Source organism: Canis lupus, chromosome X (genome assembly GCF_048164855.1).
Source record: "Canis lupus baileyi chromosome X, mCanLup2.hap1, whole genome shotgun sequence".
Taxonomy (NCBI): domain Eukaryota; kingdom Metazoa; phylum Chordata; class Mammalia; order Carnivora; family Canidae; genus Canis; species Canis lupus.
Window position 1 is genome coordinate 49282162 of NC_132876.1, and position 16361 is coordinate 49298522.

General features: G+C 42.5%; 1 protein-coding gene across 1 annotated transcript; it reads right to left on the bottom strand.

Moving 5' to 3' along the window:
• Positions 1-547: 547 nt before the first annotated feature.
• TMEM35A (transmembrane protein 35A) lies at positions 548-14067 on the bottom strand. The gene is made up of 2 exons (XM_072815374.1): positions 13796-14067; positions 548-2358 (listed from the first exon to the last, which is right to left on the bottom strand). Exons 1-2 carry the CDS (start codon positions 13913-13915, stop codon positions 1960-1962), a joined length of 519 nt encoding a protein of 172 aa, XP_072671475.1. The 5' UTR covers positions 13916-14067; the 3' UTR covers positions 548-1959.
• Between the last annotated feature and the right edge of the window lie 2294 nt (positions 14068-16361).

The window sequence follows — 16361 nt, forward strand, 5'->3', positions numbered from 1 at the left end:
ACGGAATGTTTGATATTTTATCTGGTAAATAAGCTGCTCTTATCTAGTAAAACTTAAAATTTCTCGAGGTATTTTCCATACTTTTAATAATTTCATAGACTCAAATGTCAATTGGAAGAGATTTTCAGCCTTCAGTCCCCTTCTCTTTTGTAGATGAAACTAGGGATCTGAGTGGTAAAATAACTGTGGCACTGAAACTTGTGCCACTTTGTGGATACACATAGTGAAAGAACACTGGTTCGCCTTTGTTTCATATACCTGCAATTTTCTCTGAAATCACTCTTCCACCTTCCCTTGGCATCACTTAGTGAAGCAGAACTCCTAAAACCTGAAAACTGTATCGATCCTAATTCTATGGCTTTCTGTCTTATGTACTGACATTACTGAAGTGTGGGGGAACTTAAATGAGATTGGAAAGTTGGTAACCTCATTGTATACTGATTATACTGCTCCTCTTTCTTCTCCCTCATCCAGGATCCAAATTAAAAGAGCCTGAATTGCTTCATAGGACCCTTTATTCCCAGATTTTCATTATTTGTCTAGACAATTTCCTCCAAATTTCAAAAATTTTTATTTTGAAAGAATGAGAGAAATAAGACAGAGGTATCAATTAACAAGAACAATGTTACTGAAGAAAATACAATGATTTGTACTCCCCCACACACACAAAGCCCCCACCCCTCTCCCCATCCCTGGTACAATTATATTAAAACCATCAAAGTACATCTAACAAGGAGAAACAGCAGTATGGAATGAATAAAGCAAAGTTTCATACTGCTCAGTCCAACCAACCCATATCAAATGTCCTTCCCCCAAGCTCGACTCCAGCCACCATAATGATAAGGAGGTGTAGAGGAGACAACCACAGGAGTGACTTGGATCTCTGCTTACACTAGCAAAGTTCAGTGAAGATTCAATAGGAGTAATGATTCTGTTTCTCAGGGAAACAAACACTGGATACAGTTCCTCTGTCATGTTTCAGATGATTTAAGAGAACAGCTAGAGTTTGAGATTCACAGACTTCTAACAGGACTTATCCCTGCTCCCTCAACTGCAACAGCGGAGCAGCTGACAAATCCTGGTTAGCTGCTGAGAATAGTAGGAAGTGAGGCAGCTCTTGGCTTAAGAAAATCCAAAAGAAATGTCTGGTAACAAGTCTGCTTCAATTTCAAACTGTGAGCAAAGGAGCTTAGTAGGTTGGGTTGGGGCAAAGGCAAGGTGAAACTTTCAATTGTATCAGTTGAATAATTATATTATGTATTGACTGCATATATTCCTTATTTTGATTAAATTCAATATGGAGTATTTACAATTTCAACAACTGTTACAGCGGAGGCTAATCAGTATAACTCAGTGTCTCAAATTGAAGGAACTTTCTCCTAAGGTGGTAAATTTAAGTTTTCAGCTTGATCTATTGAGGGAATTTCCTTCATCCCACAGGAATACATCACTTGATTTATACCAGAAGTAGGATTCTCTTTACAGGAGGATTATTTTATTCTGCCTTCACTAGAAGCAGTCTATAAAGGGAAGGATACCTGTACAGGATTAGTTCAAGATCAGAGCCTTCTCGCACCTGCATGCGTGCACACACACATACACACACAAACACACTCACAGTAAATACAGTTTCCCACACATAATCTTACAGTCACATGCTTGCTGGAGTCCATCTCACAAATACACTTCAACAGTTAGCCATATACATGTACATGCAGCAAGATGTGAGAGTTGCCCCAGAGTGATTAAAGGTGGTGCACATATGTCTATGTGGGAAGGTCATTTTAGGGTACAGGTGTACACAAGCCAATAGGGCCATTAACTTGCAGATTATATTTTCCCTTTCCCTCAAGATAAATAAATAAATGAAATGAATTGAATTCATGAAAAACACTGACATCTTCCTGGGTGTCATGGAGGCAACTGCCTGGGAGGTCCACTTTTTGCACTTCTGCTTTCCTATGACAACTTCATTTTGCCCTGAGGGACCTTCTCATATAAAGAGGGCTGCTCCTCGGCATTCCCCACTTGCCCTGACAGTGGCAAGGGCTTCTTCTCTGAAGACCGGTCTTCAGGCTTGCGGGCAATCAGCAGGCGACAGGTGAGCAGGATTCCAAATACCAGAGCATGGGCATAGCGTTTGAGAGGATCACCGACTAGCTGATGGAAGAAGAGCACAGCCAACACCAGCAAGAGTAGGAAGAAGTTGGCCACATCTTTGGGCCGGCCAGGCACAAGGGTCATGACAATGCCACAGGCCACCTCAAGAGCACCAATGCTTTTGCGGAGGAGAATGGAATTGATCCCCATTTTCTTCAGCAGAGGGAGGGCTCGGACATAGCTCTTGTAAGCACGTTTCTAGAGTGAAATACCACAAAGAATGTCACATTAACCATGATTTTAACATTACAATGAAGAACACACAAAGTCCTTCCCCGCCATTCCCTTTATATGTCCCCACCAGATCCCTTTTTTTTTTTTACTGTGGCCCCTAAATAAAAGCTTTGTAATTAAGATGAGAAAAAAGCAAGCAATCTTCTGAGATCCCTGTGATTTAAAACTTTAGTAACAAACAAAATAAATAAATAAAAACAAAAACAAAATAAAACCCTTAGTAACACGGCAGCCTGGGTGGCTTAGCGGTTTAGCGCTGCCATCGGCCGGGGGCGTGATCCTGGAGACTGGAGATCGAGTCTCACGTCGGCTCCCTGCATGGAGCCTGCTTCTCCCTCTGCCTGTGTCTCTGCCTCTCTCTGTGTGTGTTTCTCATGAATAAATAAATAAATAAGATCTTAAAAAAAAAAAAAAACCTTAGTAACAACGGAGTGTCTGGGTGGCTCGGTTGAGAAGGTTGAGCATCCGACTCTTGATTTTTGGCTCAGGTTGTGATCTCAGGGCCCTGGGTTTGGGCTCTGCACTAAGCATGGAGTCTGCTTGTCCCTCTCCCTCTGCTCCTTCCCCTACTTGTGCTCTCTCTCTCTAAAATAAATAGATAAAATATTTTTAAATGAATAAATAAATCTTAGTAACCAGCACCAAAGAGAATTTGGCTTGATAGCTAAAAATTATTTTCTGATTATAAATTATAAACAACGCTAAAAGCATCTAAAAGAAAATTTACTGGGCCCATAAAATCTGGTATGAATTAGCCACAACCATATTTTCTAGTGCCTGCCTTGTCCAAACCCAGATACATATGAATACCAACAAAAATGAAACGAGGGCAGCCCTGGTGGCGCAGCGGTTTGGTGCTGCCTGCAGCCTGGGGTGTGATCCTGGAGACCGGGGATCGAGTCCCACATCGGGCTCCCTGCCTGGAGCCTGCTTCTCCCTCTCCCTGTGTCTCTGCCTCTCTCCCTCTGTGTCTATGAATAAATAAATAAAATCTTAAAAAAAATGAAACGAGGCGGGGTGCCTGGGTGGCTCTGCCTCTGCCTTCAGCTCAGGTCATAATTTCAGGGTCCTGGGATAGAGACCCCACATCAGGCTCCCTACTCAGTAGGAAGTCTGCTTCTTCTTCTGCTGCTGCTCCCCCTGCTTGTACACTCTCTCTTACTCTCTCTCTCTCTCTCTCTCTCAAACAATAAATAAAAAGAAATCTTTAAAAAACAAAAGAAAAGACCATGTGATCCTATCTCCTTATCACAGTTGATCAAAGCCAGGGTAAACATGACTTTAGGAGGAAAAAACTGAAACAGGGTAAGGCACAGTATGGTAAAGCCTCACTAATTTTTTAAATATTTTATTTATTTATTCCTGAGAGAAAGAGAGAGTCAGAGACACAGGCAGAGGGAGAAGCAGGCTCCACGCAGGGAGCCCGACGAGGGACTCGATCCCGGGTCTCCAGGATCAGGCCTTGGGCCAAAGGCAGCACTAAACCGCTGAGCCACCAGGGATGCCCAAGCCTCACTAATTTGGACTTCCCTAATCTGGAATCTGTGATGATTCAGAAAAAAGCTGAGCAGAAGTTTACATTTGTGGAATCTGCAAAAATTCAACAATGAGTGCTAAATAAATAGAAAAACAAAGATGTGTACAAACATTAGCCCCTTATATATCTTTAAAATATAGTAAGATAAAAATCATTCTTATGGTCAGTGAGATAAATCCCCAGGCCTTTACAAGACACTACTCTGATTAGCCTGGTGTAAGTTCATTAATTTTAATTTAACAAATATATATTGAACACCTACTATGGATTATGTGATGGAGATAAAAAGGTAAGTAAGACAGGGTCAAGAAGCTTTTGGTCTAGTGGGGGAAACAGATACATAAAACACCATTATAAAGCAACATGGTTAGTGACACATAATAGAAGTCTGTACGAGATCTAATTATAGCCCAAAGGGACACATCATAGAACAGAGGAGGAAATCACTGGATATATCACAAAGTAATAAGATTATATTGACCTTAGAGTAATAGATAATCATATTTTTCACTGTATTCAGATTGACCTGAGCCTCATTTTGTAGTAAATCGATGGGATTTTATCAAGTGTCTTATTAGTTTGGCCCACTGCTTTGTTTTCAGTAAGTATCCATTAATTCGTTCGATATTTATTAAGTTCTTCCTGGTGCTAGGCACTGTACTAGGTACTTTAGATACAGATACCAATCATTCAAAGGCCTTGCCTCCCTGAAGCTTGAGTTTATATGAAGAAAAGTTATGGATGCTGTATAAAATTATGTGGAGGCACACCAGAGTGATCAAGTCTCCGTAGATGGAAACTGAGAAAAGCTAGAGTGGAATATTAAAGGAAGAGCAGGTGTTTGCAAGATAACTAAGGGAAGGGCACTGCAAAAGAAACCAGATGAGCAAAGGCCCTGAAGCACAAAAAAGACTTGTGTGTTTCAAACACTGCCCCAGTTCAGCATAAGTTGGGAGAAGGAGGGGTGAGAGTGAGACATGAGACAGGGGAGGTAGATATGAATCATGGATCATGAGAATTATATATGTCCTTTTATATATGTCTATATATGTGTCACCATGAGATCATGGAGAACTATATATGTTGCATTGTGGAGGTGGATTTTTATCCTATAAGCCAGGGGGAGCAACAAAATTTGCTTTTGAGGAAGGTCCCTCTGAAAATAGTGTGGAGGATGGATTGGGAGAGGTATGCCTAGAAGTAAGGAGACCAAGCAAGAGACCTACAGTAATGACGTAGGAATAGAGGAAAGGGGACAGAGTCAAGAATACTTTTAATGCAAAAGCAACAGAATTTAGTGTTATATTGAAGGTGGACCCTGAGGGAAAGGGATTACATCAAGAAAGATTCTCTGGTCTCTGGCTTGGGTACCTGGGTAGAAGAGTGCTAGCATTCTCCAAGTTTGGGCATGCATCTGGAAGAAGAGGTTGGAGTTGGAACAAGAGGTATGAAGAAATAAGGGACTCAGTTTGGGTTTTTTTAGTTGAATTATCTCTAAGACATCTAAGTGGAGATGTCCAGTAGGCAGCTCAGTAAGAGAGGTCTGGAGTAAAGATACAGGATGGATAGTCATCAGGATCCCAGGTAGAATGTATACAGTGGGATAAATTGTGTGACAGACATTTAAGAAATGGAAAGAGGAAGATAGTCCACAACATAGGCAGAAGAGAGTGTGGTCAGAAAAGTAGGGAGAGGGACTCCTGGGTGGTTCAGTGGTTGAGCATCTGCCTTCGGCTCAGAGCGTGATCCCGCCTGCAGTCCCGGAATCGAGTTCCACACTGGGTTCCCCACGGGGAGCCTGCTTCTCCCTTTGCCTGTCCCTGCCTCTCTCTATATATCTCTCATGAATGAATAAATGAAATCTTTTAAAAAAAGAAAAAGAAAAGTAGGGGGAAAAGCAAAAGAGACAAGGTCATGGGGGCCAAGGTTTTCAAGAAGAGACTAGTCAAAAGTTCCAGATGCTGGGACACCTGGATGGCTCAGTGGTTGAGCATTTATCTGCCTTTGGATCAAGGAGTGACCTGGGGTCCTGGGATCAAGTCCCATGTCAGGCTTCCCACAGGGACCCTGCTTCTCCCTCTGCCTATGTCTCTGCCTCTCTCTGTGTGTCTCTCGTGAATAAATAATTTCTTAAAAACAAAAAGTTCCAGATGCAAGGCAAATATAAGAATCAGGCAGAAAGCCAACTTGACCTCTCAGAAACATCTGGCACTTAGAATAGTGTTCACACACTCTAGGTTTGGAACAAATGTTAAGTCATTTCTCTCACTTCTGGATAAGTGAATGCACCTTATTTCATGGATTAATTATCATGAGTGGCACAAGATAATCCTCTATGAGGAGTGTTAAAAGACCAATGGTTTAGTGGAAAAAAAAAAACCAACCATGGTTTTTGATTCAAAAAGACTTGGCTTTAAATCCCATCTTTGTCACCTTCTAGTTGAGTGTCCATAGGCTAATTATTTGACCTTTCTGAGCCTCATTTTCCTGAGCAGGGTTAAGACTAAAGTGAAATGAGCAAGGCTATTTGCCTTGAATGCAAAATTTAAGAGGGCACCAAAACACTTCTTGATTAAGGTAAATAACATCAATAATGAGCAAAATATCAAAGCTTTAAATAAAGGCAGGATCCAGCTCTGTGCTTATACAACCCTGCCTCATTTATCTCTTCCCAATCCTGGCCCTGCCAGATCCTGTCTTTAAAATTTCACCTCAACTTAGTCACTATCCTGTTCCTGAGCATGTAAAGAAATAGTGTTTGTCATTCTTCCTCCCTCTTCCCATTTTAGGTTAAATGAGGGACTTTCAGAGAAATTAGGAGAGAGGTTGACCAGTAAAACCCTGGCAGAGTAAAACTCTGGGCTGAACTGAGCCAGACCTAAATGGAGCAGAGCAGAAATGAGGGTTGGGGCACCTGGTGACAGGGAGAAGCGTGCCCATTTCCTCTCACTAGTAAACTAGATGCCACCTGCCCACTCTCTCCCCCTCTGCACTCTAGTGACAGTAGCAGGGCAACATTAGGGAAATCTAGACACAAGAGGCTTCCTTAACACTTTTAAGTGAGGACCATTTCTAATTAACAACACAAAGCTTCCCAAGAGGCAGTTCCTAAATTCTAAATGTAAGCTTCTGACATGATGAATGCAGGACGCAAGAGTTTCTTAGTTCAGAGCCATTTCCAGATGCTGGCTGAGTGGCTTCTGGAAACACTCCTTTTTTTGGCTAAGGCTAACCACCCCATCATTCAAGAATAGATTATTAAACTATACTATAGTAGAATCTGTAGCCGGGGCCAAATTCTAGGTGTTTAAATCAAGTTCCTATGTCTCCAGTGATCTTTTTTTCTCTACATTTGGTGTAACTCCATATTACTTTTTCAGTTGTTTAACTTCTTAAACTACAGCTGTGGCTCCTTTATGCAGCTGTTGCCTCTTTTTTACCTTCTTTTCTCCAGAGGAAACTGCACATCAATAAGCCATTTCATCAAATTTTTAGTTCAAAGCTGAGTAGATACAGATACCATCTATTCTCCAGGACTCCAAACAGGGAATGTTTAATTTCTTAGAAATGGGGGGTCTAAACTTGTTTGGATGGAGTCTTGACACTATAGGAAGCCCTTTATTCTTTCTCCTGTGGAGCAAGATGGAGACATCAAAAGAATGCTAGTATTGCCAACTCCATCGATGTTTGGTCTGGTCCACCTCAGTTCTCACAATAGAAGGGTCACATGTCTTGAATCTATAGTAACTAGATCTCTAAAGACTTTAATTGTTCTGATAATAAGAATAAAGAGAGTTGACTGAGCCACTCTCCCAAAAGGCTCTCACAATTCACTTTGTTAGGTCTCTTTCCTTACCAGTGCAATGACCCAGACCCTGTAACCATAGTTTCCTTATAGGGCAAGGAAGCAAGGAAGAGAAGTGTTTAGTCAAATGTTTCAAATCTCTTTAATCAAAAGCAATCATCCAACAATATCCTTGGCCTGGGATTCTTAACATAAGCTAAATTTCAATTTTAGCTTTGCCCCTAACGTTGCTTAGAGAAAATTACTAAATATTCTATTATCTGGATTTTCCCTTTTGTAAATTAAATGAGTATTTTGGACATAGAGTAAAAAAAATCATAGCTTCATGGCATCAAACAAGGGCCACACACACAAACACGCACACATTTCATTATTAACGAACCATACAATGAGAAGTGCATATGTTTGCAAGCCATGGTGATTATTTTGATGATAATAGTGCTGAATCAAACACGATATGAGAAGATAGGATTCTGACATGAGTCCAAAGCATATGGAGCCTTTCTTTAGTCACACCTTTTTTCTTCTTGTCATTTACTCTTCACAACACCCCAGGGTTCATGATCTTATATTAATGACATTAAATTTGAACAGCTCAAAATGGTCTAATTATATTCACCTTCAATTGCAATTAATAACTGATCCAAGTCAGCTAACAGGACAAAATAGGAACAGAGGCCAAGTGGTTTGGTCCATTTCTGTACACTTATGCATGCCAGTTAGGTAAAAGAAAAAAAATGGCTTATCTAACTGTTGAATTCCATTTATAGAAAGTTCAAAAACAAGTAAACTAACTTATATTGTTAGAAGTCAGGAAAATAATTACCCTTGGGGAGGTAGTAATTGGAAGGGGTCATGGAGGGGTTTCTAGGGAGCTGGTAATGTTCTGTTTCTTGAACATTATACAGGAGTATTCTGAAAATTCCTTGAGCTGTAAGATGCACATTTCAGAATGTGTTACACTTCAATAAAATTTACAGAGGAAAAAAAACAATGAAAGCCAGAGAGGACACTGACAAAAATATATTTTGGTTAAAAATCTCAGCCTCGTTGCTATCTTATACCATAAAGGCTACATACATAACAGCTGCAAAATTTACTGACTCAAGTATGATTTTCCTGCATCTTTGTAAGGGAAAAAGCCATATGTGAATTATAGATTATTTCTTAAATGCAACAAATGCAATAAAAAGCCATCACGTGTTTAATTGCCAAATATCATTCAAATGTGAATGATAAATTCATTTAAGCAATTCTACTTTCCACTGTCATATAGTACCTACCTAAAGAGGAAGCTGGCAAACCTTGTCCTAGTAACCAAAGTGGATTCTTCCCAGATTGCATTTTAGGGCAGAAGAGTCTGACTTCACCCGTGAGTCAAAGGTAGCTCTGAAACAAGCATAGTTCTTGGCCATTGAGAGCCTACACATTCTCTGGCATCAGCTCCAACGTGGTTTAGCTTGGGATGGTTAGCTGTATGAACTAAGCAAAGTCACTTCACATTTCAGGGTCAGTTTCCTCTCTGAGGGAATAAATGTACTATACCACCTCAGAGAGCAGTCTAAGCATCAGTGAATTATTATCTTCTTACCTAGCTGGAAAGCAATTAATGGCAGTGATTGGAAGTATAAAAGATTACCTAAGGACATTAAATAAACTGCCCAAACATATCTGGAGTGTTTCCCCAGGGTTATACAAACAGGAGGGCATTTAACTATAGGTAAGCAAATCAACCAAATCAACAAACCTTCCTTATGAGGGGATGCAAAGAAGCAGAGACTTGCCCTGTTTTCCTTAGGGCGTAAATCCCTTGGCTTCACTGTGACAGGATTTTGGTGTTTTCTCACCATTCTACGTGTGGCCCCTTTTGATTACAGAATGGAACCACTGCTACAAAGAGTTGAATACCAAATTTAGAGCAAGTCAACCATTTGTTTGTTCCCCATCGTTGCACAGGAAACTGCTCAGCAGCATTTGTAAGTGCTGTCTCCCAATTTCAAGTGAATTAATGAAGGCATTTAGTCAAGGGAGTGATCAGTCATGTTGAATTCATGTGGGCTTTAGAGTACTCTATAATGACACTTGCTAAATCTGGAGGAGGTTTGGGGCAACACACACCAAATGGACAATTCAGAGAGACATCTGGAAGTTCTGCATGGAATCCATTGTGCATTAACCAGCAGCAAGTGTAGAGTTTTCAATATAAACTAATTGCATAGGGATCCCTGGGTGGTGCAGCGGTTTAGCGCCTGCCTTTGGCCCAGGGTGCGATCCTGGAGACCCGGGATCGAATCCCACGTCAGGTTCCTGGTGCATGGAGCCTGCTTCTGTCTCTGCCTCTCTCTCTCGCTGTGTGTGTGTGTGTGTGTGTGACTATCATAAATAAATAAATAAATTTTTTAAAAAAGTAAATAAACTAATTGCATAAAAGTCTGTTCACCAGGGCACATGAAAATAGCATCTTGCTCTTCTAAATACCTGATTTCAATCCCTTAAACTGACCATTCAAAGTAGTCAGGAAGCTACTGCATAATGTAGAATCAATTATCATCATCACTTCACCCAGAGCATTTCTTGAACACTTACTATATGTAAACACTGTGCTAGAAGCTTCCATATATAATCTCAATTAATATTTACAACAGCCTTCTTAAGGAAGTATTATCCATATTTTCCAGATGAGGAAACTGAGGCACTAAGAATGTTAAGATTCAAGCACAAACCTATATGACCGAAAGCCTGTGTTGTTTCCATTAACCTTTCCTGGCTTCTGCAGTATACAGGAAAGAAGTTAATACTCATTCGTCTGTTTGGTTTTTAGCAATGATTCTTCAGGGAGAGGACAATATGTAAGAATAATGCTAATGGTTTTAGAAGGAGAAAAAAAAGAGTGGCAGAAAAGAAACAAACCAAAAATTTAAATTTGAAATTGGTTTCAAAGTAAAAGCAAGGATTGGTAGCAGTTGAACTGTTACAGAAAAAGAAGCAAGAACATGCCAGGTATTTTCAAGATTCAGTTGCAAGGGATGCCTGGGTGGCTCCGTGGTTGATCGTCTGTCTGCCTTTGGCTCAGGGAGTGATCCCTGGGATCCAGGATCGAGTCCCACCTTGGGCTTCTTGCATGGAGCCTGCTTCTCCCTCTGCCTAGGCTTCTGCCTCTCTCTCTCTCTCTTTCTCTCTCTCTCTTTCTTTCTGTGTCTCTCATGAATAAATAAATAAAACCTTTTTTTAAAAAAAAAAAAGAATCAGTTGCAAGTTCTGACATCCAAAAAGGCAGTTGTAATCATTAATGACTCCTCTACTGAGAATATTGAGTCGCGAACTTGGTTTCTAACCTCTGTTCCCACAACAGCTTACCCTATGATATTGAATTAGTTTAATACATTAGAAAATAAGAATAAGTAATAAAAGGAATTTACCCCACTGATATGTTTTAAAGAACAAATAATCTTTAAATAACAACACTTTGAGATCTTATAAGAAAAGCCACTGCAGGCAATGCATGACTGTCAATGCAGAGGAATCACTCCTAAATCAAAAACAGAAAATCCCAGACAATCATCCTAGCTGATGTAGAGTTGGGATCCTAAGGGGCCATACCCGCTTTCTAGGAGCAAGAAATGACTCCTGAACTATATAATCAAGATCCAACCAGAGAATTCTGAAGGGTGGTGACCAGCCAAGACAATGCTCCAATGACTCATTCATTCACTCATCCATTCAACAAATATAAATTGAGCACCCTCTTTGTACTAGAACTGAATTTTTCCCATTTCTTATGGACTCAAGAATAAAGCTTGGCCGGCCCAGGACTGGTGCAGTGGGCCCTGTGCTAGACAGCCATCCCCAGCCTGGGGCCCAATATTCAATGCAGAAGGGGACCCTGGAAAAGTCAATCTGAAAATCCTCCTCAAGTCTATCTCCCAGTGAGATGTAGTTCTTCCATTCTTTCCAGATGCTCCTGAACACATAAGCCCAGAATTGTGCATATACACACACACTCACACACACAGGCACAATGGTTCTATATGCTGTATTAGCTTATACCTATTTAAGTATGTTCGTTTGTATGATATGAAATCTTGAAATTGGTTTCTTCTGTCTTTCAGTAGACTGCAATATAAAGCTCCACTCCTTAGGAAGAAACCTGCTGTAAACCCATTTGTGGCTGGTCCTCCTCGTGAGCTCCTGCCGAGCTGATAGAAAGCTTCCCGGTGACTCCATTTTAGTTGGATTGCCTGCAGAACCTTATAGTGTACTTAGGGTGCAGCTTGGGAGGCCTCTAAAACAGCTGAGGAGGGCCTGGGGGACAGGGAATATACTGAAGAAGGATACTATGTCCTAAGGAAAGGGAAAGCTCAAAAATACCTAAGGTGTATACACAAACATATTAATACATGGATATATGTAAAGTAAAGCAAGAGCATACTCATTTACTTGTAATCTAACACCAAACTACTACCACCAAGACAGAAATAGAGTGGCATTTCACCTCCACCCTGTCCCTCTGCCTTTGGTGGCTTCTGCTACCCCACCTCCCCCTTCCCCTCCCCAGGGCAGGCTGCCTTGGATACTCATTTTGACCTGATTTCAATTCCATCTGGTCAAACATGCTGGGAGGAGGGGAAGGAGGAAGGAGAAATACATTAGTATTTGCCACTGGGGCCAGGCTTAGGCCCTTGAGTCCCAGGCACCCTCCCAGCACCCCAGGGTAATCCCATGGTGAGGGAGACATGGAAAGCACCAGCCCAAAGCCTGAGACAGAAGCCAGCACTGCCTGCAAATATTTTCTGAGTATCTACAATTTGCCGGGCTCCATCTATTTGCAGCTCACGTTGAGGGGCCCTGGAATGCTCAGCAGTGGGGTCCAGGAGAGCTATTTATTTCTGTCAAGGTGGGGGGCTGGTCCTCCTTGCTTCAGCCCTAAGGGGGAAACCCTCTGGCCTCTTTTCTCTCTCCCTCCCTGTTTTTCCCCTAAGCTCCTTTCTTTCTTGACCTTGAGAGACCAGTAAGGGGTTTCCTTCCATTACTGGCAGTCAGGCAAAGGCAGTGAGAAGCAGGTTCTCTTCAGCTGGGGCGGGGAAATGAAGAGGCAAAGTGACGAGGGAGAGACCCGAGACCGAAAGTGCTGGAAACATCCCCTGCCATCTCCTCACACTCCACAGCGTAGGAACAAGTCTTCACACCCAACTGGGGAGAGCAGCCCAGCCCCCAGGTTGCAGAGGAAATGTTTTGGCCAGTCACCTTCGATGATTCCAACTCTGCAAAGGGGAAAACCTGCAGAGGACCTGCCCTCCCTCCCCTGCCCCCAGCATCCACAGGAAGCTAGGTGAGGATTATAGACTATTTTGCCGGAGAGAAGAGGCAGACTTTACAAATTTTGCAGATTAGCCCACAAACAAAACAAAACAAAACAGCCAAGTCTCCCTTGAGAGAAGGGGTAAGAAGCAGGAGCTCGGTGACCTTTATTTGGGCCAATACTGCTTTGTCTCAAGGATACAGACACACACGCCCAGGCAGCTAGGGGATTAGCTCTCCGCCAGGGATGAGGAATACCTTTTCCCGCCCCTAAAAAAAATTGCTTGTTTTAGTAGCCCATTCTCCTCCAGCTCTTTCCCTCCTTCCCTTTTGTTCCTCCCTAAGATAAACAAACTCTCCAGCTTGCTAAACTCTTAGCTCCAAGGGAAGGAATCGGACTTGCAGACTGATTGCCCGTACTTCGGGTGTGCTAGAAGGAGGGAAGGATTCATGCCAATGACAGGTGTTACGCAGGTCTCAGCCTTTTGGTTTACTTGGAGATGGGGGTGTACTCGCTGGGCAACCCCTCCCCCAACTGGCATCCAGAGGTTCAAAAACAGTTGCTCCCAGCATAGCCCACAGATGAAATCGCTCTTGTCCAGCTGCTCTTTCAGAGCTGGAAAGTTGTTGGGGAAAAGGTATGGTCCGGGGTGGGGGTAGGGGTTAAGGGGACGAGACCAGGGACTCGGAAGGAAAGGAGCGGAAAGGTACTCGCAATCCCTTGGGGGGTGCGTCCCTCGTCACCCGTTCGCTTCACTTACCATCTCAGTGTAGGCATCTTTGCTGAGCCTGGGGGTCAACTTGATAGTTCCCATGAAAACAAAGAAGAGTCCCAGGGCCACTGAGAGGGCCACGACGGTTACGGTTCTGGGGGATGCCATGGGGTCACCAAGGCAGGTCCCAACTAATCCTTCCGCTTTGCGCACCCTGTCTAAAGCGCAGCAGTTTGCACAGAGAGAGCTAGAGGGACGCTGCGGAGGCTGCAGGCAGCTAGAATGACAAAGGGAGAGGAGGGAGCTGGAGAGAAAAATTGAGAGATCGAGATTCAACCTCTCTCACTACAACAATCTCTGGGTCCTAATGCCCTACGCTTACTCCTCACTGGCCGAAAGCACAGCCTGGAAGTTAAAAGAGGACCTAAACCGAGGTGGAAACTCCACGTCTTAAAATGGGGGGAAAGTAGATTATGCTTGCGTTGGGCCCCTGGGCTGCCTCTAGAATGAGGAATCTGGGAAGACCTCCTTTCCAACCACCTTCCCGCCAGGCTCACTTTTCATCTCTATGGTCCTCTATAGTTATTCACTCCCTCTTTACCACCTCCCTCCTTCCCTCCCCTTTTCCTTTCCCTCAGTCAAAAAATTAGTCCTCAGTTTGCTTGTTTCTGCAGTGGGTAAGGCTCAAGGCTAAAACTCCCAAGTTGTCAGGCTCCATTGCTACTGAAGGAAGCTTTATCTTTCTCTTCCTGGAAAACCTTTAAAGGCTCCCATTGACCAGTGGTTAACTCCAGAGTTTTAAATCTGGCATTCGAGGCCTTCCACATTTTGACCTCTGCTTCTCTTTGGAGGTTTATCTTCCAAGAGCTCCCAAGCCACCCATCCTCTCCTATCTGCTCATGGACCCATTCAACCGGAGTTTTCCCACCTCTCCTACATTCCCTTCCCCTACTCCATCACTCTTCCTTAACATTTAACATTTTCTTCAATATCACCTCCTCCACAAAGCCTTTCCTGATCCAGTCCCAGCTGGATATGGTTTCTCTCTCCTCTTATATCCTGTAATAATAACCAGTATCTGTTTACTAAGTGCTAGACATCACCCATTACTTGCATTAATTCATTCAATCTTTACAGCAACTCTGTGAGCTAGGTATAAGCTCCCATATTACGGATAGATCATTGAGACACAGAGAAATTAGGTGACTTGCTCAGGAGTATATGCTAGTAGTAGAGAGACAGAATTCAAACTTAGGCAGTCTTAACCTGGGTTAAGAGCCTGGTTCTTAACCATTGTTCTATTGCCTCTCCTTACTTGATGTTTGCATCCTAAGTATGGCCTGATCTGATTGTGCTTTGCACTGTAATTACACACACACACACACACACACACACACACACCCCTTTTTGATGAGGCATTGTTCATTAAGAAAGATAATAGTCTTGGGACGCCTAGGTGGCTCAGCGGTTAAGTGTCTGCCTTCGATAAAATAAAATCTTTTTTTTTTTTTAAAAAAGAAAGAAAGGTAACAGTCTGAAGTCAGGGACTGTGCCTGGGTGGCTCAGTGGTTGAGCTTCTGCCTTTGGCTCAGGCTGTGATCCTGGGTCCAGGGATCGAGTCATGCGTCAGGCTCCCTACAAAGAGCCTGCTTCTCCCTCTAGCTGTCTCTGCCTCTCTCTGTGTGTGTCTCTCATGAATTAATAAATAAAATCTTTTAAAAAATAAAAATTTAAAAAATTAAAAAAATAGTCTGGAGTCAGGTCCAGAAGGTCCAAGGTTTATTTATTTTTTTAAAGATTTTTATTTATTCATGAGAGACACAGAAAGAGAGGCAGAGACATAGGCAGAGAGAGAAGCAGGCTCCATGCAGGGAGCCCGATGTGGGACTCAATCCTGGGGCTCCATGATCACACCCTGGCCTAATGCAGGCGCTCAACTGCTAAGCCACCCAGGCATCCCTAGGTCCAAGGTTTATTTTATTTTTATTTTTATATTTTTTAAAGATTTTATTTATTTATTCATGAGAGGCAGAGACACAAGCAGAGGGAGAAACAGGCTCCATGCAGGAAGCCTGATGTGGGACTGGACTCCTGGTCTCTAGGATCACACTATGGACTGAAGGCAGTGCCAAACCGCTGAGCCACTCGGGCTGCCCTAGGTCCAAGGTTTAAATGCCAGCTCTGCCACTCTGTGAACTTGTCACTTAACTTCTCTGAGCCTCCATTTCCACATTTATAAAACATCTATGAAAATTCTGCCTCAGGAGCGCCTGGGTGGTTCAGTGGTCGAGCATCTGCCCTTGGCTCAGGTCGTAGTTCCAGGGTCCTGGGATTGAGTCCTGCATCAAGCTCCCTGCAAGGAGCCTGCTTCTTCCTCTACCTATGTCTCTGCCTTTCTCTGTGTGTCTCTCATGAATAAATGAATAAATTTAAAAAAAAAGAAAATTCTGCCTCAACGGTTTGTTGTAAGAATTTGATATAAGTAAATTGTATAGCACAGTGTGAAAACTATAATGATGGAGTTCCCTTTTTGCTTCTTTTGCCTTCCTAATCTATTCCACAGTTGGTTTAGATTATAAGCATTTCAAGGGTAGGAACAACTTCTACATATTGC